The 24,568-nt window shown below is 39.4% G+C and overlaps 1 protein-coding gene and 1 long non-coding RNA gene across 3 annotated transcripts; one reads left to right on the plus strand and one right to left on the minus strand.

Annotated features, from left to right (window-relative positions):
- Positions 1 to 488: 488 nt before the first annotated feature.
- LOC123870050 lies at positions 489 to 14,960 on the plus strand. The gene is made up of 3 exons (XR_006796995.1): positions 489 to 3,733; positions 9,061 to 9,063; positions 14,949 to 14,960. It is a non-coding gene; the product is annotated as an uncharacterized LOC123870050 (long non-coding RNA).
- On the minus strand, positions 5,067 to 19,052 carry LOC123870049 (tetratricopeptide repeat protein 7B). Of its 2 annotated transcripts, XM_045913212.1 has the most exons (18): positions 18,784 to 19,052; positions 16,171 to 16,450; positions 14,254 to 14,368; positions 13,584 to 13,741; positions 12,843 to 12,948; positions 12,424 to 12,546; positions 11,916 to 12,113; positions 11,488 to 11,626; positions 10,857 to 10,978; positions 9,989 to 10,105; positions 9,337 to 9,486; positions 8,718 to 8,921; positions 7,993 to 8,125; positions 7,522 to 7,669; positions 6,969 to 7,050; positions 6,461 to 6,566; positions 5,984 to 6,191; positions 5,067 to 5,498 (listed from the first exon to the last, which is right to left on the minus strand). In XM_045913212.1, the coding sequence occupies exons 1-17, from the start codon at positions 18,908 to 18,910 to the stop codon at positions 5,989 to 5,991; spliced, it is 2,511 nt and encodes an 836-aa protein (XP_045769168.1). In that variant the 5' UTR covers positions 18,911 to 19,052; the 3' UTR covers positions 5,067 to 5,498; positions 5,984 to 5,988. The 2 variants fall into 2 exon arrangements, 1 of the variants encoding a protein (XP_045769168.1); XR_006796994.1 differs by lacking the exons at positions 5,067 to 5,498; positions 5,984 to 6,191 and having other exon boundaries at positions 6,511 to 6,566; positions 7,993 to 8,109.
- Positions 19,053 to 24,568: the final 5,516 nt, after the last annotated feature.

The following is a 24,568-nucleotide window of genomic DNA, read 5'->3' on the forward strand; positions in this document are numbered from 1 at the left end:
TACGTTTTCTACCGATACCTAGTTTGTTAGGTTTCCGTACACGAAGGGTGTCAACGGAACCCTTTTACTAGCTCTACGCTGTCCGTCTGTCTGTCAGTGGACTGTATCTCGTGAACCGTAATCGGTAGAGTTGAAATCATCACAAAATTTGTATTTAATTATCTTGCCGCCGCCATGAAAATGAAAGTGTTATCTTTTGTACGATGGTACGAAACCCTTCGTGTCGAATATAACTCGCACCTGCCCGATTTTGTTTTGATTTTCGAAGTGATTTGTGGCGCAATGATAAGCGTTGTGGTCGTATAAGTGGGAGAACCTAAATTCGATTTCGGATGGGGTACTCGTCTAATTAGCTTCAGCCTACCTAAAGAATTGAGTCGTGGCTAATCACCTACCACCCTGGTGGCACCTACCACCCTGGTGGCAAAGCCTAAGCCTTTGGCGTTACAATTAATTCAAGGGATGTTAAAATCAAACAAACATTTTATGTAACATAATAATTATTACACTTTTACATCATATGTTCAAACTTTATATATTATGTACAGTACAGTCAACATCGAATGCGAAAACATCTACATAGAGTGTACACAGGGAACAACAGGTTTAAAAATTTATATTATATAGATTTCTATACTTTGAATTATTTATATACAATAGCTATTTTATATATAGTGTACTTGCATCTCTATACAAGGTATATAAAAGGTTATAATTAGAGCACAAATATATGGTATATTCACCTAGTCTTATAACGAGTTTGCGTATGTCGACAACGTTGTTGGTTTTGGTTTCGAATATCGAAACACAAAGTGTCAAGATGTACCTGGACCTAAACATTGGCGTCGATTCCGATATTTTTCTCAAACTAAATTTAGAGTTACTGTATCTTTTTCTTTTGATTATTGCTATAAAAGGACGGAAAATGAATTTTAAATTAAAGACTCTAAATTTTAGTGCTATTCTACAAAACGTACAATGCTCATATCAAGACTGACACCTAAAGACACGAGGTTTGACAGTTTTAAATTAAATTTTGTTTGTCTGTCCTTTTCTAATTACATTGGTAAGAAAAAGATGTGAATACTCTAAAATCAGTTGCGATCAGAATCAGTACCATTGTTTTAGAGTCGTTTATTCAGTAGCTACAACCAATTTCCAAAAAGGAGGTTTAGGGCGAGCGCTGGTTATAAATGTATGGACGAACTCAACCCTTAAAACAAGGGAGTTTGAGTCCAATTTTCTTTGAAGATATAGTGCAAAGCGACGTGCAAACTCATCCTAAGCCTCAGGGTATCAACGAGTGAAATCTTTACTAGGTATAACATTTTTATACGTAAGTTTGTATATGCCTATGTTAAAGGCCTTGAACACATTGGCCCAACGCACTTGGCGAATTAATTCGGCGAAGCCGTACAACGAACTTGGGGTGATATTTTTACCGAGTGAGGCAGCGCTTTCTGACTTTGCCAGACTTTCATCAATTACTAACAAGTAACAGACAATGTTCAAACATTGGCCGACACTTGCCAAACGCATTGGACTAATGAGCATCTAATGGAGCCTTAGTGGCAAAGTTCGCATAGTGGTTAAAGCCGTCTCAGTTCTAGTGGAATTCACTTTGCATACATAGAAAGAGATAACGGTTTCATACAGCATTGTCTCTGTCGTTGAGACAGACCAAACGTCACACAGGTATGAGTGATAGAGACGACGCTCTACGAAGCAGAAATCTCTGTCTAAAGATCGATGTGCAATATTTTCTGCTGGCAGCTATAGCTACAACAAAGTTCTCAAGTAGGTATCGGGCAAAATGCCCGGTTTTATTTGTAGGTTCACATTAATTATCAATACATTTTAGTTAGTGATGAAACGTGGAAATTAAGATCGATAATTTAATCCGATTTATATTTGCATTGAGTAAATTGGCAGATCAATATGGCTATGTAACAACAAATATTATTGAAACGATGGAAACACACGATGAATGTCATCATTACTAAATAATTATAAACTTTTACAGGGCATGGTATAGCATGAATTACAATTCATGATATACCGTGCCTTGTCAATGTATTAAAAACAAGACGATGTCTGCGTGGATTTATGCGTTTGTGAGGACTCCTTGATTTTTCGGGATAAATATTAATAATATCATCAAATTTAGATAAACCAAACCTAAAGGTAACAGACAGACAAGCAATTTTGCATTTACATAGTAATTTGCAAGTATAACATATACTTGCAAATTACTAAGGGGCCGGGTCGGCTCATAAACGGCGAAAATGAAACCATGCCTAAATTAATACCTAATAATAATTATTATCTCACTTTACATGACGAATAAACCGATACCATTGCATAAGTCGAGTCGCTATCTGAAATAATTATTTACTTTCGTTGATAAGCGGGATTAACAATTAAATATTATCAATAGTAGGTAATATTTTTCCATTCGTAAGATATACGCAGACTTGTTTCATATTATATACATATTTTGAACCTTAACATTTAAACAGATAAAGTAGGTGCCTATGCTATGTATTCGTGACAAGAAACGTAGCTCCACTTAAAAATCTGACAGAAAAAAAATATACGAAAGTGCTTAAAGATTGCATTGGAAAACTAATCTTATACCGAAAACATTAAAGTGTAAATCGCCTAAATGACAAATATACATTTCCTACTGAGAAGCCTCCAGTTCACGTTGGCCCATCGTATTCGTCGAGAGTTGGCCAACGTATGAGGACCAAATCCAATTTTTTGGCGATAACTCTTAAAAACATTTTTTGCAGCTAACAACTTTTTAGTTAGAATAGCAGCAAGTGCTACACACTTTTTAGCCGAATACGTTCTCCGAAATGATGGGCCAACGTATGCAAGGGACACAAGGAACACTCACCAAGCATCTAAAAATCTTACAAAACTTTACAACTTATTTCTCCTCGAAATATTATAACTTAATTTAAATAATAAGTTGTTATTTTATATAAAAATAGGAATGTAAGTATAATATTGCATTCGAACATTAAAAAATATTCCTTAATTTGCACCTTTTTAAAAATAAACTGTACCGACAGAATGCTTCTATCAAACCTATTTGCCATTCCACAATATTTCGATAAAACTATTACAAGAACCTAAGTTAACTACTAAAACTAATAGAAACATGAAAATTAATCCAAAGAATAGTTAAAATCCGGCCCATACTTAAAATAAACAATACAACAATAGGGCTTTTTTAACTAATAAAATTGTAAGTCCGCCATTACACCTGAAAGTTTTACTCCCGTAAGTACCTTACGTAATTAATTTTTAACAAATTTACTAAGGTAAACGAGTGTTTAAATGTGTCGTGAGTTAATTATGTAAGCTACTAACGTTAGTAAAACTTACAGCTGTAATTGCGGGCTAAGGGCAAAACTATTAATATTAAAATGCGACTAGTCAACGTGTCAACGCGACTCTCACAAAACCCCCAATACCTTCCCTATATTGTGCCATAGACACAAAAATCCCATAGATATACCCACGTCCGTCCGTCCAAAACTATTGACAATACCCATCCAGCACGGCGTAGTGTGAATCATCCCTAATCCCTGTACCCAACACAATCTACTTTGGACCCATAGAAGTGAAAATTTACTACAAGATTAAAGACATCTAAAAGGTCTAAAAATTCTAAGAAATGACGATGTTGGACTAACATCCACAGCTACAAATTAACCTCATGGTAGCTATTTATTTATTTCGTTAGTTTTCACAAGGTTGCCATAGGTCTTTTATATTTATATTGTACAAGCAAAGATATTATAAAACTTCAGATACAAAACCGAATGTGTATTTATCTGTATCTATTTATTCTGTGGGTATAAGTATTTCGTACCTGTTTAAAAGAGACGGTAACCAAACTATTTAGTAGACTAGTTAACAAACATCTCACTATCTTTTTATTGAAGTTGAGTAATTATTATTATACAAGGTGTAAGCAGAACGCTAGCAAAAACGAAGACAGGTGATGATAAGATATCACACAAAAACGACGCTAGAGGTCAACTAACGTTACGTAAATAGGCCACTCGGAGTCAATGCCGCGTCGTAGGCGTGGCATAGATCCGATTTTTGCACGCTATACAATGCGGGTTTGAAAAATACTAATCACTAAAACTACAAGATAAAACAAATGGTTATTGGCATTGAATTGTGTTTAGGTAGTATAGTAATAACCCTAAGTTTTTGCTAGCGTTTTGATTACAGCCTGTATATGATAATAAGGGCGCTTCCACACTATTCGATCTTATATCCCGAGATTAGCCGTACAAAACATTCGTCTTAAGTAAAACAAGACCATCAAATACGAGTAGAATTCGAAACTATAGAGGGTTCCGTATTATTACATGTTTTACTTTTTTTAGGTACCCTCCACTCGCGTTATTTAAAATTAATGATTTTCGGATTTAAGCTTGTCACACACGGACATAGTGTAGGATTGTCACAGTTCACGACAGTTAAGGAACTTCTAACAAAACGTCGACGTCACTGGCAGGCGTCACATGTTAGTACATTTGACGCTAAGTAGCCCTAAGGTAGCATTGTCTCTGTCGTTGAGACCGACAAAACGTCACATAGGTATGAGTGACAGAGACAACGCTCTGCGAAGCCGAAACCCCTTTCTAAAGGTTGATGTACAATATTTTTTGCTGGCTACTGTAGTTTACCTTTTAAGTCAGTTAAGGAAAAATTGATTATGCCCAAATATCATTAATGGGAAGACATATTTTAAAAACAATTTACAATATCCACCGTACAACCGGGTCGAAATATCGACGCCTGAACATACTACTTACCGTGGTACACCCGTTACATACATTATAATCTATACCGTTAAACCACGAAATAAGTCTAAAATCATTCATTCAATTTTATAGAACTATTAAGTACCAATTGCAATTTTTAGACTTAATATTCAAGATTACACCAAATATTTGAATACCTCGAAACCTGTAGGAAGATTTTAAATATTGTCTTTTATACAAGATACAAGATAGATACAAGATTTTTATTTGCAGAAACATTTTTTGTTTACAGTTAGGTGTTATATATATTTTATGACTGATGTTTCTTATTTTAGATCTGTAGCTCATTTTCTACAGCACTAGAATTAAATTTAAATTAGAAGAACTAAAGAAATTGCTATCTATTGCTATCTAAAATAAACAATGGAACAGCGGAATACGAAACATCTTTTGGTTAAGGTTTTTGTAGACAAAATCGGGCTGAGCTGCAGTTGTCCTTTTCGCACTTTACGACAGCCGATCAGGCGCAGCGCGACGGCAATAGTTTCTTCAAACTCCTTGGGACTAGAGTCCCCCTTTAATGAATGTATCCCTTAATGTAAATAGTGTATGTGTAGTATATTTCGTGTACTTGTTCGTTAGTCCGCGCGGGCGGAAGGTTGGCAGTCGACTCACTCGTGCTATTCGCAGCTGTGGACATCGCTGAAACAACAAATCTTCTGTAGGAATATCTTTTGAAGCGAAAAAAACCTTCTTCAAAGTCAAGCCAAGTATAAGAAGTGAGAAGGATTGATTTATTCAGGTATATTTTTCAAATAAAAAGCTTCCAAAATTCGCAATAGATGATGCCCGCGATTCCGTTCGCGTGGATTTAGGTTTTTTAAAAATCCCGTGGGAACTCTTTGCTTTACTGGGATAAAAAATGCCGAAATCATTTTCCGGGGCGCAAGCTACTTCTGTACCAAATTTTATATAAGTCAGTTAAACAGATAAACCCTTAAGAACCTGTAGGTACTCTTTAATTTTCCGGAATAAAGAGTAGCCTATGTCCCCGGGATATAAGCTAACTCTGTACCAAACATTAAAATGGGTTCAGCGGTTGCGCCGTGAAAACGTAGCATACAAACAGACAACTTTCGCAATATTAAGTATGGAAGTATGGATATGGCTGTTAAAGAGATACTCACAGGCGTCAAAGCGGCAGCGGGTCGGCAGAGATAGGGTGTAGCGCCAGCGCCGCGGCGGCGGCGTCGGCCGCGGCGGCAGGCTCGCCCAGCGCCGCCAGCACTAAAGCTAGGCGCCGCCACGTGTCCGCACGCGTCGGCTGTAAGGAGCCCGCTTCTCGCAATGTACGCTCTGCGAGTCGCAGCCAACCCAGGGAGTAGTATGTGGCACCTGCCATTATAATGTACGAAGTTAGTGTGTGGAGGTCTACCCATATCTCTATCCACCGAGACAAGTCAGTATAAGACTCTCTAAGTTCAAATTCAAAATATTTTTATTCAATTAGACTTTTAAAAGTGCTTATGAATCGTCAAGAGTATCTACCACTGCTTCGGAATGCCTTTCCTCCCGCGAAGAATCAGCAAGAAATTCGGCGGTTGTTCTTTTCAAAGATTCTCTTTGTTACGTTATCCCATACAAATGGCGAAAGTGGTACGTACCTAACTGCACTAAGCTGTCCAGGTGCGTGGGGTGTATCGCGAGCGCGTTCTGGAAGCACTGCCGCGCCTCGTCCCACTCCGCGCTGGCCGCGTGCACCAAGCCTCTCTGCAATCAACACTTAATGCCTTTTAACACTTGACTTGAATCAATATTAAATTAATTATCTATATTAAAGGTGGACGGAAAAACTAATGCCGAAGGGCATTCCATATCCTAGCAAAAAATTCAAATTAACTGGTAGATTTTTGTCGAAAAATATACAAAACTCATGAAGATTTAAAAAATAGAATTAACGCGATTTATTTTTTCTGAACTGTACATCTGCTCGTTTGATCAATAATTGATGACAGCTAGTTTAAGATTATTGAATATTTTACATAATATTCGCGTTATTTAACATCATTATTCAATATTTGTATGCATTTTATCATCAAAACCAAACATATCAATTTAATTACAGTGGACCTAACGGAGCACCCTGTGCGACCCCACAGTTGTTATACTAACCGTGTACAGTACGAGATGGCTGAAGGGCGTCAGCGCGGCCGCCTCCGACACGCAGCCGGCCGCGGCGCCCACTCGGTCTAACCTATTAACGTTTTGAAAGTGTGAGATACAAAGTCTAAAACTTTACTTGAAACTATAGTGAATATTCGGTACGTAACATTTGGAAATTAAAATTCTCTTCTATCACTGTTGTTTTAATTCTGTTAAATAAGGTAAACAAATAAAATTTATACCACTAGGTATATATTTATCATGTTGATAGTAATACTACAATACTAAGAGTGTAAGTAGCTTTTTAGTATTTATTTCATGACTAACGGAACAAGTTGTTTTAGTTAGATATTATGATACAATACAGAAGTGGACTATAAAATATGTACATACGATAAAATCAAAAAATTGCATGAATCACACAAAAGATTAAACAAAGGATTTAAACTGAAAAAATGGTGAAGATAAAAATGTAATGTATACATAAAAGAATGTAATCGTTATCAGTGGAACAATTAGATGATTAGAGGTGATTTAAAATAATGGTGTAGTTCCCACTGACCTTAAACATAAATCCGCTAACAATAACCACGCATGCGCTTTCTGCTCAGCGAGCGGGGACTTGGGTTTCCTCGCCGACATGGACGATGCACCCTCTGATAGCGCACGCTCCATGCGGTACGCGCCCGCGGACTCCGCACGTATTGAGGCTGCGGAAACACTATTTAAGATAAGCCGACGAAAGATGATGTCATCATCATCAACCCATCGTTGGCAAGCTACTGAGCACTCTCTGAATGAGACATTTGAACTAGTCATTAAATTCCTCTACAAAAGCAGCAAAGTGTAGAGTCCATTTTGGTACCACACAACACGCATCTTATTTCGAGCAATTGCTACTATTATTGTATCTGTACTTTCTGTGGTACCAAATAAACACTTTTTCTTTCTTCCCTCTTTCAAATTATTAAGGGATTACTAAGATATTTCTGTTAAGGGCGGGCGAGTGTTCCGTATAAAGGTGCATACATACCGGCGTCGCGATTGCTGTGTGTGTCGTCGTGCAGCGAGTCGGACTTGGCGTCGAGCTCGGCGTAGGGCGCGGGCTCGGTCTCGTCGTCGCCGTGCAGGCGCTGCAGCAGCTCCTTGCCTGTGGCGAGAGCGGCCTAAAATACACACCGCCGTCAGACACGCGACACCACCGTCACAGTGTGCTCGCGCCCTAAGCCTTCCGATATTATCATCATTATACTCTGTCCACGGAGAGAAGTTAATATAGAGTTCTCTCTGTTACGTAATCCCATACATACATACATATAATGTCAAAGACAAAAAACACAATGGACGTTTAACATTTTCAGTCCAACTTGTTTCGTGCAAAAGTACGGAAAACATAGTTTTATTTGTAATTAATTGGTCGCTCAGACTGGTTAACGCCCACAGACTTTGTCATTTTTGTCATTTGTGTGGGATTAGTAACTGAGAGAGCTCTATATTAACTTCTCTCCATGGAGAGACTTTCGTATTTATAATATTAATATGGATATTAAATTATTTCTTGAAAATATAATTCTTTCACGAGTGCGCGTGGCTAAAGTAAACGTGTGCGTAATGTATGAGGACTATTCATTATCATTCATATGTTTTGAAAGTTCAAAAGGTATGAATGATAACCATTCAAGTTTCTACTATCGCTATCTAGTTTTGAATAAGAATCCAAGAATATTCAGATCCGCTGTTGTTAAAGTGGTAACTCACCTCTCCGCTCTCCCACACGAGCTGCAGCGAGGCGAGGCTGAACAGCGGCCACTCCGCGGCGGGGTAGTGGTGGTGCGCGAGGCGCGCGGACGCCAGCGCGCGCGAGCCGCGCACGCCCGCGCACGCCGACGCCCACAGCGCGGTCGCGAGCCGCAAGCCGCCGCCGCATTCCGGCCGCGCGGACAAGCACGCCCGAGTCGCGTCCTGTGCGCATAAAGATGGGCTATTAGGGTTCCGTACCTCAAAAGGAAACCGTACCTCAGGAGAAAAAATAAATCAACATTCAACAATAGACTAGTGAATCAAACAATTTGCGTTTGAGCAACCCGAGAAGTGTTAACAGATTGTTAATTGTGGTAATTAGTTAGCTGATTAACCAAATATTAAATGTGTGAGAAAGTGGGCGTTAGTCAGTTAAAAATTGTTGCACATATGATTACAACTTGGGGTTATTCAAGGGGCGCACCAACAAATTCCTGAAAGGCCGGCAACGCATCGGCGGTACCTCTGGTCCTGCAAATGTTCATGGGAGGCGATAATCACTTAACATCAGGTGATCCGCCTGCTCGTTTGTTAGCTATTTTTTATTTAAAAAAATCATATAGAACAGATCAGTCACCATAGCCTCGTTGAGCATGCCTATGTGCATGTACTGCAGCGCTAGATGGTAGAACGCCAAGTGATCGTTGTCGTCCAGCTCCACCGACTTCAGCATCATCCGCAAGCTGGTCTCGTTCTCCGACTCCTTCTCGATACGAGAATTTGTTTTCTGATACCAAAACATTCATTTTTAGTTACATTCTTGACCACCTCTCTGGCGTAAGCATTGCGGCCTTCAAATTGTAGAAGAAATCCTTACTATTGTCTGTTTTTCCTTAATTTGCTTAAAAGAAACCTTCCGCAAGAAACGCGTCAGGCGAAGCGATTTGGCCGGCGCTTTAGGCTTCTGGAGTTAGGTTTTCACTTGTATGATGAATCTATTGTCAGTTCACGGTATCAAGGTCGTGTCAGCCGCTCATAGTGCCTAACGAATTTCAGTGAAAAACTACTGGTTTACCTTTTAAGTAAACTAAGGAAAACTCGTTCGTTGCCTATAATGTAATCTTTATAATTATATAAATAATAAAATGTGAAACTTATAAGTGCTTTATTTTATCTAAATAACCTGTGCAAAATCTCAGCTCAACTTCCACTGGCTGCTCGTCAAGTCCAACAGGACCGACGCAAGAAGTAGGGATACACGTGTGAAAGTTCCTCATTGTTGAACTGACCTGAGCCTTCATCTGATGTCCGATGCCGCAGTAGAGGTAGCAGCGCGCCAGCAGCGCGCCGCTCGCCTCCTCCTCTATCGACAGCGCCTCGTCCGCCAGCTCTATGCCTTCCTCTATCTACCGGAATGTTCACAGATTACACATTATAATGTGAACAAATAAGGCTATAATATATTATAGCTTAGCATTTGCTCAACGGTTGAGGAGTGGACTGAATTCCAAAAGGGCTCAAACTCCACCCGTTGCACTATTGTCGTATCTACTCCTAGCACAAGCTACGCTTAGTTGAAGGAAAAAGAGAATATCAGTCATGATTAGCATGGCTTATATCCTGTGATTATACCACGGTATGTGGGGTCGACACAATATGTCTTTCTTCTACTCACTTCTGTCATCTGTGAACTGTATTCACCCCTTTTACACGCATATCCTCTTTCACGCAATTCATCCATCTTCTTTGGTCTACATCTCCTCTTTTTTCCTTCCACGTGGACATTTCGTTCCGTATATTTTGAAACTAGATGATGCCCGCGACTTTGTCCGCGTGGATTTGGGTTTTGATCCTGTGGGAACTATTTGATTTTACGGGATAAAAAGTTACCTATGTCAATTTCCAGGACGCAAAATACTTCTGTACCAAATTTCCCATAAATCGGTTTAACGGATGGGCCTTTAAGAATCCCGTGGGAACTCTTTGATTTTTCGGGATAAAAAGTAGCCTATGCTCTTCCCCGGTATGTAGGCTAACGCTGTATAAAATTTTGTCAAAATCGGTTTAAATGTTGGGCCGTGAAAAGCTAGCAGACAGACAGACACACTTCCGCATTTATAATATTGTATGGATTATATAGAAAGGTGTGGTTCTCACCCATCCGGCGCGGAAGCAGGTGTTCGCAGCAAGCAGCCGCATCGCCGCATCGTCCTTCAGCAGCGGCGCGCTGCGGCGCGACACGCACAGCGCGCGCACACTCGCGTTCCACGCGTTCGTGCCTGCGTACACATTACACATCTTGTAACCCAGCACAAGGAGGAAGGATCAGCGACTACGAAGTTTGGATCATGGTGGCATGGAGATCACAGGTAATAAAGCTGTACAAAATCTTACTTCAAAGTATAAAGTCTATTGTTTTTATATTTTCGTCGAAATAGTATACCTATTAAAAATCAGGTCATGCATTGCCACACCTAATGTCGTGGCAACCTCCTGCCAGACGCCAGACAATACACAGAGTAAAATACTTGCAGTTTTAGTGATTTAGTGTTTTTCAAACCTGTTATTTATGCCGTGCAAAACTCGGGGTTAATGCCCCGTCTACGACGCGACGCTTATCTAAGCAACATTCGTTGACCTTTATTCAGCTAGACGTTTTAATTGCAATACATTGCGAACTTTAAAAATGCGGGATATTTTTATTTTTTTGCGTTTTTGTGGTGTTCTAGCAGTAATTATCACTACTATCGTCTGTCTTCGTAGTTAACTACACGCTGTATAACATTACCTGGGTGCAGCGGCGCAGGCGCGGCGGGCAGCAGGGCGGTGGCGGCGGCGGGGCACCTCGCCGCCGCCGCGGTGGCCAACGCCCGCTGTCTCCAGATGTGGCCGCACCCGAATGAGAACTTCATCGCGCGCTCTAGCGACTGTAATAGGAAATGAAAAATGTAAAAATATTTATAAACCAAATACAACTTATGCGATTTTTCCCTGTCCGATGGTCCACACTAGATACCTGTGTCATGTATGTGTGTAGAACTTTTCTGACTGGAATGGAAGTAGAATCCTTTGGGTATACAATGTGTTTCCCTAGGTGGATGCTACGTTTATGCATTAGAGGGGCAAAAGCAGACTATGTACATCGGAGTCTCGACAGACTTCTGGCACAGTCTGCAGATGTCTGTACCCTGGAGCTATGTGTCTATGTTCGCTTACCTCTAACACTAACGCCAGCTGCCCCCACCGCACGCTAGCCAGCGCCAGCAAGTCTATGACCGCCATGGCGTTCTGCAGCGAGTGAACCCTCGCCGCCTCGAACTCCGCGCTCTGGGAGAGCACGGCGTCGCGGACGGCCATCGCTTCGCCCACCAACAACAGCAATACCACTTCCTCGTACTCGTTGCGTGGAACGAACTGGGGACAAAACATCCAGTTAAATATACAGGGTGTAACCAGAACGCTAGCGAAAACTTAACTTATACTACCTTAATACAATCCAATGCCAATAACTATTTGTCTTATCTTGTAGTTTTAAAACCGCATTGTATAGCGTGCAAAACTCGGGTCAATACCCCACCTACGACGCGTCATTGATTTCGAGTGGCCTATTTACAGAACGTTCGTTAACCCCTTCGGCGCCAGTCAATATTTTATTTGCAATATATTGTGCAATTTTTAACAACACTTTGTGGCGCCTTGTATACCTGCAAATACACGAGCTAACCTGGTTGATGCCGGCGTACTTCTTGGGTTTCCACGGTCCCTCGGCCACGTGGTCTTCCCTCCGCCTGCTCAGCGTGCCTTGCAGCTGAGGCGGCAATGCCACTTTTTGTGGCGCCTTATATACCTGCAAATGCATTGCATACTTAATAAATAAAATATGTATTCCCCCATTCAATAGTTACCTATCGAAGTCTACGTCAACAGACCATATGCAAGAACCAGCAGAGGTATGAAACTAAGTTGAGATCAATGAAGCGCACTTTGACTTTGCTTACACTTAAGCTTCAGTTAAAACGAGACAGATCTATGCCAGCGGTATAACGCTGTCCCGTTTTAATAGTGTCTTAAGTGTGAGGAGATTCAAAGTGCGCTCTATAGATCTCAGCTTAAGAGTGAGGGAATAGAGAAAACATGGCATACCTGTCCCGTGACTCCCCTCATCAGCACTTCAGCGAGTTGTCTCGCGAGAGTGAGCCGCAGGGACTGCGTGGACACGGACTCCACTGCAGTCAACATTTCACGGTACCTGGCGACAGTTATGAGTTATTGGACCTTTCATCTCATCTTATAAAACAGTGAAATCCGTGATAGGCATAGGCATAATGCATGACTGAGTAGGTTTTATTTTATTCAGTAAAGGCAAGGGCTTGACCACAATCACACCTGATGGAAAGTGATGATGTGTGATGTGGATGGGGCATCTACCTAGAAGATGTTATTGTTTAAAAGATACCCAGATTGTAATTGATAGGTTTCTACGGTAGTAGAGCAGTGTGGGAACGGTGTGATGACGTCATGCGAGAGCTCAGTGATTCGTCAACTTCTCCCACACCGCTCCACTACCGCAGTACCCCACTCCTTGAAATCCTTCTGTAACCTATCTACCTACTATGGTATGCATTATATCAGTAACTAGCCGATGCCCGCGACTTTGCCCGCGTGGATTTAGGTTTTTCGAAATCCCGTGAGAACTCTTTGATTTTCCGGGATAAAAAGTAGCCTATGTGCTAATCCAGGATATTATCTATCTCCATTCCAAATTTCAGCCAAATCCGTCCAGTAGTTTTTGCGTGAAGGAGTAACAAACATACACACACACACACACACACACACACACATACAAACTTTCTCCTTTATAATATTAGTCAGTAATATTTATACCTGTCAATAGCAGCCTGCAATCTCCCCGCTCTTATATGCAACAACGGAGCGCGCTGTAAGGCAGTCTCTAAGGTCGCTCCAGCGCCCGTTGGGGCTGAAGCGCCCGCTTTTTGTAAGTACAGCAAACTCAGCTCTGACGATATTTCGAAACTGCGGATCTGCAAGAAATAAAACCTTAAAAAAATCGTTCAAGTGCGAGTAGAACTTGTATACGAAGGGTTCTGTACCATCGTACATGATATAACTTTTAAATTTTTCACTGTTTTTGGATTTGCCCCTTTACTTGTGCTATAAGACATTGCTACTTACCTTTCATGATCCTATAGGGTTAGAGATAGAGAAGATATTTGAATGATACTTTTAGAGTATTTGCATCCTTTTCTTATCAATGTACCTAATGACAAAAGGAGAGATTTGGCTTGAGTTGACTTGAGAACTGTCAAACCTTGTGAATTCAGGTGCTAGTCGTGAGCCTATTATTTTTTGTAGAGTGCATTAAAGTCTTTCAATCTAAAATTCATTTTCCATCCTTTTTCAGCAATATTAAAAAGAAAAACATCAGAATCGACGCCAATTAATAATAATTATCATCATATTATTAAAAATGGAAACATCTCCACTGGCTAAAAGGAGGAAAAATGAACATATCGTAGTATTTGTTTTCTCTCACCATTTCCTGTTCGCGTTCCGCCTGCTTGTAGCGGCTGGTGGAGCCAGGGAGTGTCGTCAGCTCCAAGCATAGCCCCTTGATTGCATACGACTCCGCCACTATACGCAAACTCCGACTGCAAACAATAGATGAATCTTCATCATCATCAGCATGATCAACTCATTGCCAGCCCACTACTGAGTACGGGTCTCCTCTCAAAATGAGAAGGGTTTGGGCCATAGTCTGCCACGCTAGCCCAATAACTCTCTAAACTCTTTAATTTAAATAATATTGGATGGAAAGGAGCCTAGCCTAGTCTGAAAGCAAGCTGTCTCTGTACCAAACAGATTATGCCCGCAAATTTAGCCATAAGGATTTATTTTTTAAGAATCCTGTGGATTGTGCATGGATTTAGGTTTTTAAAAATCCCATGGGGACTCATTGATTTCGTTATGTGTTCCAAAGCTAGATCTATGCCTTTCGACAAAATTGGTTCAGCAGTTGAGCTGAAAAAATTTCTTGCAAGAACATACAAAGACTACTTTTAGGCTTTCCAGGATAATCAAAGAATTTGGTAGGCATTAACTAATCACACTAGTTTGTGTGTATGTGTGTGTGTATGTGTGTGTGTGTGTGTGTGTGTGTGTGTGTGTGTATGTTTGTTACTCCTTCACACAAAAATTACTGGACAGATTTGGCTGAAATTTGGAATGGAGATAGATAATATCCTGGATTAGCACATAGGCTACTTTTTATCCTGGAAAATCAAAGGGTTCCCACGGGATTTCGATAAACCTAAATCCACGCGGACGAAGTCGCGGGTGTCAGCTAGTATAGATAATAAACCATCGACAAGCCATAAAATTATGGCTACATGAATCACGGCAGCAAACATCTGATGTCATGCTGGGGTTATTATTAGAGCTTGCATGGGAAATGAAGTGCATGAGTCAGCTTTTTGCAGTCAGACAACCAGTTTATCTACTTATCATCTAGCTACACAATACTTACTGGTTATTATTATGCCAAGATAGTTATCTACTAACACTAATATTATTAACTAGCTGATGTCCGCGACTTCGCCCGCGTGGATTTAGGTTTTTCGAAAACCTAGCCTATGTTCTTATCCAGGATATTATCTATCTCCATTCCAAATTTCAGCCAAATCCATCCAGTAGTTTTTGCGTGAAGGAGTAACAAACATACACACACACATACACACAAACTTTCGCCTTTATAATATAAGTGTGATGAAGTGTGAAGTGTGATACAAAAGTGTGTCTGTCTGTCTATCTCATCTTTCATGATACCATTTCAAAGATACAGAGATGGCTTTGCATCCTGGAGATGAACTTCCCAAGAGTTCCCAACTTCCCACAGGTTATTTAAAAACCTAAATCGACACAGTCCAAGCCACGGGAATTATCTAGATTGTAGTAATTAATATTATAAATGCAAAAGTCAGTGTGCCTGTCTGTCTGCTAGGTTTTCACTGCCTATCTGTTTAAACTATTTTGATGAAATTGTGTGGCGGACTGTGGCCTAAACCCTTCTCATTCTGATAGACCTGTGTCCAGTAGTGAGTCTGCAATAATTCCATCATAATAGTTAGGATGTATATTAGTATGTAGGGATTTTTAGCAATTTTTTTATAAGTCATCATTTTTAATGGTTAATTGTTTAGAACTGTAAAATAGCCTTGACTTTCTGACATCATGTTGCTTAAGTATGCAATAAAAATGTAGAACAGAACACTCATGCTAATCATGCCATTGTATAAAATTGATAAACATTTTTGTTGATTAGATTCCATTGATACTGCTAATAAATTATTCCGATAGCAACGTTAAATACATTTTTTTTTTTACATTACATTGGGTACATATTTCCTAATTTATTATTTATGTTAACAACAGCACTTAAAAAAATAATACATACACTGGCAACTCCTTCTCTGTCAAAGTATTAAGCTCCGCCAACTTATAATGCTTCAACGCATCATCATATGCTCCACACGCAAAGTTCAGCTTTCCAAGTAACAGATGTGCGTCCAATGCTACTCCGGCCTTCTTCCCTGCCTCGTCGGTGGCTAGTGTCAGGTAGCCACGAGCTTCTGAGAGCTCTCTCTGGGCTCTCTCGATGTTTTCCTTGAGCGGAGGCCATTCATCAAGGTATGCTTCCAACTTGCCTTCTCCAATGAGGAAATGTGCGAGACTTTCTGAAAAATTGTTGGATTTTGTGTAAATAGATGATTCAATGCAAAGATGAGTTGAGGAATATGTGGCTTAGTTGCGAAAGGGTGTATATACACTTTTATTTTGGTATATCGACACTGGTTAAGAAATTTATTCAGAAAGTAATAATACAGATTTTCACAAATGTTAAAAATACTTAAATATAAAAATTATAAAACAAAAATATCATCCAAATCACTGTAACAAGGCAGGGTGCCCAGAACGCTGGCTGCGTTACCTCGTTGAATGGCCAGACTAATATGCTGACCAAGGTAACTGCCAGATTTCCGGTCACCCGTGGACTCCACAAGACGGGATGACAGGTCCTTAAAAAAGGAAATAAGTTAAGAAATGATGATCCATTTCAGTTTCTAGATGGGTGACCAATTTAGGAGGGCTAAATTCTCATATTTGGGAGAAGAAGAAAAATCTCAGGGTACATAATATAAAGGCATTGCTAACATCTTAAACCAAAGAGTTGAAATTATCTTTTAGTGAAGTCGTATATGGTAGGATCTAAGGATCTGGGAGCCCACTGCATATTCATTTCATTATCATTGAAATTACTAATTAATGTATTTTGTTCATGAACACATTTTAATTTTTTTTTTTGTAATGTAACCACAAATTCATGGTTTTACGGATTTTTCCTTTACTTGTGCTATAAGACCTACCCACCTACCACATTTCATACTTCTAGGTAAACAGGAAGTATGAATAGGTTATCTTGACAGACACAACAGATGGATAGACTGACAGACAGACAAACAGACAACAAAGTGATCCTATAAGGCTTCCGTTCTTCTTTTATAGGTACAGAACCCTAAAACTCATATACTTATTAGCTTTATAAGTAACAGTAGAAACTCTAGTATCGGACCTCAGTCATACAGATTCACAATTATCTGGATTGCCAACCAACCAATTGTTTGCGCCAAATGATTACCAAATATTTTAAACTAAATTGAAGATGATTTGAAATTAAGATTGCAATATTATAATAAAATTGAAGAAAATATGTATGTACCTAAGGAGATACATACAATACCTTTATTCTTTTAGTAAACATTGATTTTTAACCGACTTCCAAAAAAGGAGGAGGTTCTCAATTTGTCGGGATCTTTTTTTTTTATTTTTTTATTTTTTATGTATGTTCCCCGATTACTCAAAGACCCCTGGACCGATTTGGAAATTTTTTTTTTGTTTGAAAGGGTATACTGTGCAGGTGGTCCCATATAAATTTGGTGAAGATCTGATGAATATCTTGGGAGATGGAGAACAGAACTCCTCAATGGATAGGAGCAAATTGCTCGTGATCAGTGTAATAGCTTAGTAAACAGTAGGGTTTTAACTGGGCATAGCATATTATAGTACAGTGGGGCCACTAAAAATTGTGAAATAAAAAATTTTCAAAAGAAAAAAAAAACCGACTTCAAAAACCAAAAACACTAAAAAGTAGAAAATAATTTTTGTTTAGCTACACATGTAATGTACCTAGGTATGAAATCGGGCGAGCTTCACTCTTGGATTTCTAATTTTGTTTTAATATGCTCGCTCGACTTCATACCTAGGTACATTACATGTGTAGCTAAACAAAAATTATTTTCTACTTTTTAGTGTTTTTGGTTTTTGAAGTCGGTTTTATTTTTCTTTTGAAAATTTTTTTTGTTGATTTGCATTTGTTATTTTGAATAAAGACCTAACATAATGTGTTAATAATAATTATGTACTAAAATCGCTTTTCTTCACATATTCAACTATCAAGATTTTCGATTAAGTATCCGAATGCTTTACGATTTTTTTTACAATTACTACGGTTAATCGAGCCTCTACTTTAATTACAGAGTTTGCAGTAACATCACAAAAAAAACAAATGTGTTTACGAAAAATTTAATTCATAAAAGTGTTAGATTATAAATTGTAAAATAGTACAGAACCCTTCATGTGTGAGTCCGACTCGGACTTGATCAGTTTTTAATTCATGAATGTTATCTTAGTCATTTGAACCACTTTTTTTGTGTTTGTTTTACAATGATAAGAAGTTTGAGTAGGAGTATCATGAGTGATGAGTGACTACATGAAAATTAAAAACAATAACAGGAAAAATATGAAACTAAATTAAAAAACTAATTATAAACGAGTACATTAACGTAATAACATCGGTAACTTGTAAAGGCATCAAGAATCACAATTTTCCGATGATATAACTTATAGTTTCTGTACAAAAGTGTTGTTGTGGTCAATTAAATGTTAGAGATATGTACTTAAGTGACATTTATAGGGCTGCTAAATGACTTAATACAGTGTCTATACTGACCATGTTGTGGAGACCTGGCCTTGAGCTGCAAAGCCAAGTCGACTGCCTTCTTCCAGTTGGACTCCTCCCGACTCTTCTCGATATCGGTCTCGTAGCTTCGCACCGCATTCTTGCTCCTGGACGTCATGTTAAGACGAACACGCTACGCGGTCACAGCATCGATTTCGCCTGTTTCACTTCACTCGGACATTGCTAAATCTTCACAATAATTGCGAGAATCCCCAGAAATTGAAGGCCAAATTTGACATTTGGGATGACATTTTCAGGGTGTATTGCCACGTTCCGTTTTATGCAGGAGAAAGAAAAATCTCAATTTTTTTTCTTTAGTTAATAATTCAATTCAAATTAATTATTCAATTTAAGATAGAAATTAGCTTATTAATGTATTTGAAAAAAATATCTATAATTCTGTGAAATTAAATTGAAAATCAGATTTTCTTATATTAGGAATACCGTTACTAGATGGCGTTGTATGTTTGAAATCATGATAAAATTGTTATAAAACGTAAATAAAAGTACGTTTGGTTCGAATTTTTTTATTACCTACTTTGGAGTTTGGGAAGTTTTGTTGGAGAGGAGACTAAATAAAATTAAATGAATAGCAGAATCTTGTTACCTACCAAAAAAGATATAAAACATATAGGTAGGTAACTAAAAGAAAATACTGACTGACTGAGTGACTGATCTATCAACGCACACACAGCCCAAACTACTGGATGGATCGGGCTGAAATTTGGCATGCAGATAGCTATTATGACGTAGACATCCGCTAAAAAGAATTTTTGAAAATTCATCACCTAAGGGAGTAAAATAGAGGTTTGAAATTTGTGTAGTCCACGCGGAAGAAGTCACGGGCATTAGCTAGTCTAGAATAAAATAGGAACTTGCTAATCTGAAATCTGAATTAAGTCTGTAGTAATTTAATAATATTATAGAGCATCCATTGAAAAACTACAACCTTTCTATCGTTTGCGACAGGTCAATCGGGATATGAGGCGGTGGGGACCCCCCGCACGTCTCCCGTGCTCGCACGTAACCTCGGGTTAGCGCGGAGGGTGTGCGGGGCATCCCCATCCCCGATTGCCATCTCGACCTGTCGCGTACTATACCTACGTAGGTAACGGTAAAAGTATCTACGTAGCGTCAGGCTCTTCAAATAGAATGCGTGATTTACGCAACAATTACGGCACTCGGATTCGCAGTAACCTCCAAGGGCAACCTAATAACAACCTCAAGCTATAAATCCAACCATTAACTTCCTGATGGTAGCGCGGTGGTGGCGTGGTGGTAGCACGGATGGTGACACGCCGCGCCGTCGCCGCCTGACACCGCCAGCTCGACGTGACCTTTCCGAGACGCTCCAAGAACATAACCATCTGTGATAACGATAATAACGACCCTACCATCCATTTAAATCTCTACCCTCTATAATTTTAGCTTTGAAAACTAAATACCTATTTTAATGTTTAAAACCTAAGGCCCAAAACACAGGACGCAACTCAAAAGTGATGAAACAACAACTTATAAGTTAGATACCTAACTACTAACATTTCAGTTTCATGCTTAGCACTCTTTGGACTTTTCACCACTCGAGTCTAATACCCCAATGGTTTTAAGACATCTGTCTTCTATTCGGGAGGTCATGGGTTCGATCCCGGGCACGCTCCTCTAATTATTCGGAGCTACGTGCATTGCAATTAAATAGCACTTTGAAACCTCGTGAGGAAAACTGCACGCCTGAGAGTTCTCCATAATGTTCTGTAAGGTGTATAAAGTCTGTCACTCCGCACTGGGCCAGCGTGGTATATATGGCCTAAGTCCTTACCATTTTGGGATGAGACTAGCAGTTCAATTGCGGTAGAATGACAGCTACAATATCACGATCGCAATCACCGCTGATTGACTGACGCTCGCTCATTATTGGCTACAATGCATTGTTGCAATTAGAATAGCACAAATTGAGCCATACACAGCAATTGTGATTGTAGTAATGACTGATGCAGGTTTTACGGAATCGAGCTACAGGGTTCGGTAGGTACCTAGTACCTAGTAGGAACAGCGATGGGTTGGTTATGTCAAGCAATTTTGAGGCATCGAACAATATTCATATTCAACAAACGGCAACAAGCCTCTTTTGTTATATTTAATTGTCCACCCTCAAAACTCAAGTAAGTAGTACATTCCCTTGCAAAGCAAAGAAAAGAGAATCCATTAGTAGGTACCTACCAAGTTTGAATGCTATAGGTGGGTACTTATAACCGAATCTTCAGTTTTCTCAGTTTTTCTCACAAAGACGTGGAATAAAGAAATTCTCGAGTGGCAATGGTGTGCTTAACTTTTAGCGGGGACAATAAAAATGAATATTATATTCTGAATATGGAAATATTATGTGATATGGAATTTCGTGGCTTCTTTCAGAGACACAAAGAAAATATAAGTATTTGGTGGAATTGCTCTGAGCAATAAGGCCGCCGTTGCAATACAATTGTTTTTAGTTTTTCGGTTCTTCGTTTTGTCTTGGTTACTTCATGTTTTGTGCGCAATAAATTTTTCTATCTATATCTATGTATATTCTATCTATATTTTTTGAGTGGTTATTAGTTTTTGCGTGTAGCTGTGTCCTTTCAGCATAGCCCGCGGACATCTTAGACTGCATCATCACTTACTACCAGATGAGATTGCAGTCAAAGGCTAACTTGTTATAAGTGTTATATCCTTTAGATGTAATATTTATACTTATATCAGCAAATAAGTAAAATTGCATTGAATTGAACATTGTAGGTATCTGAATAAAAAAATAAAAACCTCTTCTAGATAAGCAAGAATATATTTAAAAGAAACGTTCTAGAAAAAAATAGGACACTTATTGATCCCCCCGTCCAATCGACGCAAATTGAAACTACATAACTTTATTTTCCAGCGGAAGCCGGAGCAAATAAACCAGCGGGGAACACACAAAGGGAATAAAACCTTCGAGTTGATTCCGCAACGTCTGGTGACGCTAAGCGTTCTGCAATTTACTGATGGAGACTCTTTACGTAATAGTCTAGTTACTTAGATAACTAAACGTATTAGGCAAGAGTTTTTCGCTTTTAATTTTTTAAAAGTTTGTACAAGTCGTATGTACAGTACTTAAATAAACCGGCCAAGTGCGAGTCAGACTCGCGCACCGAGGGTTCCATACTACAGTCATATTTTTCAGCATTTCGCACGATAAATCAAAAACATGCATAAAAATAAATAAAAATCTGTCCTTTGGTATGACCGACATGCTAAATAATTAGTAAATAGTCATCTTTCTTTGAAAATTGAAAATACTAATCATGATTTTTTTTGTATGATGTAACCACAAATAATTCACAGTTTTCGGATTTTTTCCTTTACTTGTACTATAAGACCCACCTACCAGCCAAATTTAATGATTTTAAGTCAACGGGAACTTGACAGACAACAAAGTGATCCTTTAAGGGTTCCTTTTGAGGTACGGAACCTTAAAAAAAATAAAAAACAGACCAGCCTACACCAGACAGTCAAACAGGCAATCAGCCTTTTTAACCCCCGACCCAAAAAGAGGGGTGTTATAAGTTTGACGTGTGTATCTGTGTATCTGTGTGTCTGTGTATCTGTGTATCTGTGTATCTGTCTGTGGCACCGTAGCGCCTAAACTAATGAACCGATTTTAATTTAGTTTTTTTTGTTTGAAAGGTGGCTTGATCGAGAGTGTTCTTAGCTATAATCCAAGATAATCGGTTCAGCCGTTTGAAAGTTATCAGCTCTTTTCTAGTTACTGTAACCTTCACTTGTCGGGGGTGTTATAAATTTTTAATTTACACTTGTTATAATATACCTGTACGGGTTGTCGTCGATGCGAGAGGTAGGAGATCTGCATAAATGCGGCAAAGTGCGAGCTGAGTGCGGACTGCGGTACTCTTACGTGCCCCTCCAGTGTGTAATGAGATTATTGTGCAATGCCACCCGAGTGCGCATTGCATTATACAAAATACTTCTACAATGTAACCTAGAACAATGTTTATTTCCATCGCATATATTTCTGTAAATAGAAGCTACGAAGTCGTAGCTTCTTTCTTGGAAGGCGTAGCTCTCCATTGTCACATTAGATTTAGTAGTTACCTAACAGTTTCATCATTAGCAACCTATTGCCAGCTTCCTACTGAGCACAGGTCTCCTCTCATGTTGCGGCTACGTCAATGCCCAACAACGCCAAATACAGAAGGGCTGGCTCATTTTTTGCGCAACGGATCAGCCTGGCTGTCCAACGCGGAAATGCAGCCAGTATTCTTGGCACCATTCCACGCGGGCATGATTTGTATAGTAATTAGATAAGGCTAGCTTTAAGTTTTATTACAACGCCATAATTATCACGATAAAGTCAACGCATTAAACTGAAAGTGGCCACGTCTAATGCCAATTGAATCGGGATTAAAATCACCTAACGCCAAACGGCATTTTGAATGCCGTTGTACGTTGATCGTGACTATATCTATGTATAACGTGAAACGCCGTTGAACAGCGTGTTTGACCGTTAATGTGCCGGGACATCAGAATGAGATGGGCTTCGGTCGTAGTCTACCACGCTGGCCCAGTGCCGTAAAAACGTAAGTATATTTTTACTCAATACACCCATCTTTTCATTGGTCTTATTCTTTCCTAACAGTGAATTTTATCTGGTGGGATGCCCTACCTATTACCAGTTGTCATTGTCAGGCCATCCACTAGCCTGCGTCCCTTCTTGAACGAGAAGAACTTAAGCCACAGTCCATCACATTGGCCAATTACAGATAACTGGACGAATTTGGCAGTGGAATCTACTTGTTATCCCGGAAAATCAAAGAGTTATTGCGGGATTTTAAAAACCTATATCCATGACGAATGAAGTCTTGAGCAACAGCTAGTTGTAGATATTACTGATAGAATTTAATAAATTCTCCGTCTAACTGCCACACAAGAAGCTTAGTTAGGGGCATGGTAATATAATATTCATACAGTCTCCTGGGTTAGTTCGGCTTTATGACAGGCTGCGAGCGTATTGTGGCGATCAACTGTGACTTACAGACAATACCGCCGCATTTGTTATGCAGAGTAGGGCGAAAGGCTGTCCATTGTCATTTCCTAATCGCTGAAATAAATGGAAGGATTTAGTCATGAAAGTTAGTTAAGTTTCTGAACGTTGAGAAAAATTACGATAATCAAAGCCCATATTATTATAAACGCAAAAGTTGTAAATCTTTGTTTGTTGGTTTGTCCTCCAATCACGCCGCAACGGAGCAACCGATCAGCGTGATTTTTGCATGGTTATAGTTAAAGACCTGGAAAGTGGCATAGGCTATTTTTTGTTTTTTGTCTCGGAAAAGCAAAAAGTGCCTACGGGATTTTTAAAACTAAATCCACGCGAATGAAGTCGCGGGCATCAATTAGTTAAGAATAAAACATCAGATAAAGAAAATTCTGCTATTCCTGGTGGTAATGAGTACTGACCGGGAGTTGAGACGAAGGCGATCATAATAATAGATCGGTAACGGTCAATGTGACACAGGGTATGGAAGAACCCTGCACAGCCGCCAGTACTACAGAAGAAGAAGAAGAATTAAAAAACCGGCCCACTACGTCTCAGAATGAGAAGAGTTTTAACCCTAGTCTGCCACTCTAGCCCAGTGCAGATTAGCAGACTTTTTATTTTAATCAGAATGAGTTAGCCCTTGACTGCAACTCACCTGGTGGTAGGTGATGATGCAGTCTAATATGGAAGCGGGCTAACCTAGAAGGG

The sequence above is a fragment of the Maniola jurtina genome, chromosome 12 (genome assembly GCF_905333055.1).
Source record: "Maniola jurtina chromosome 12, ilManJurt1.1, whole genome shotgun sequence".
Classification (NCBI taxonomy): Eukaryota; Metazoa; Arthropoda; class Insecta; order Lepidoptera; family Nymphalidae; genus Maniola; species Maniola jurtina.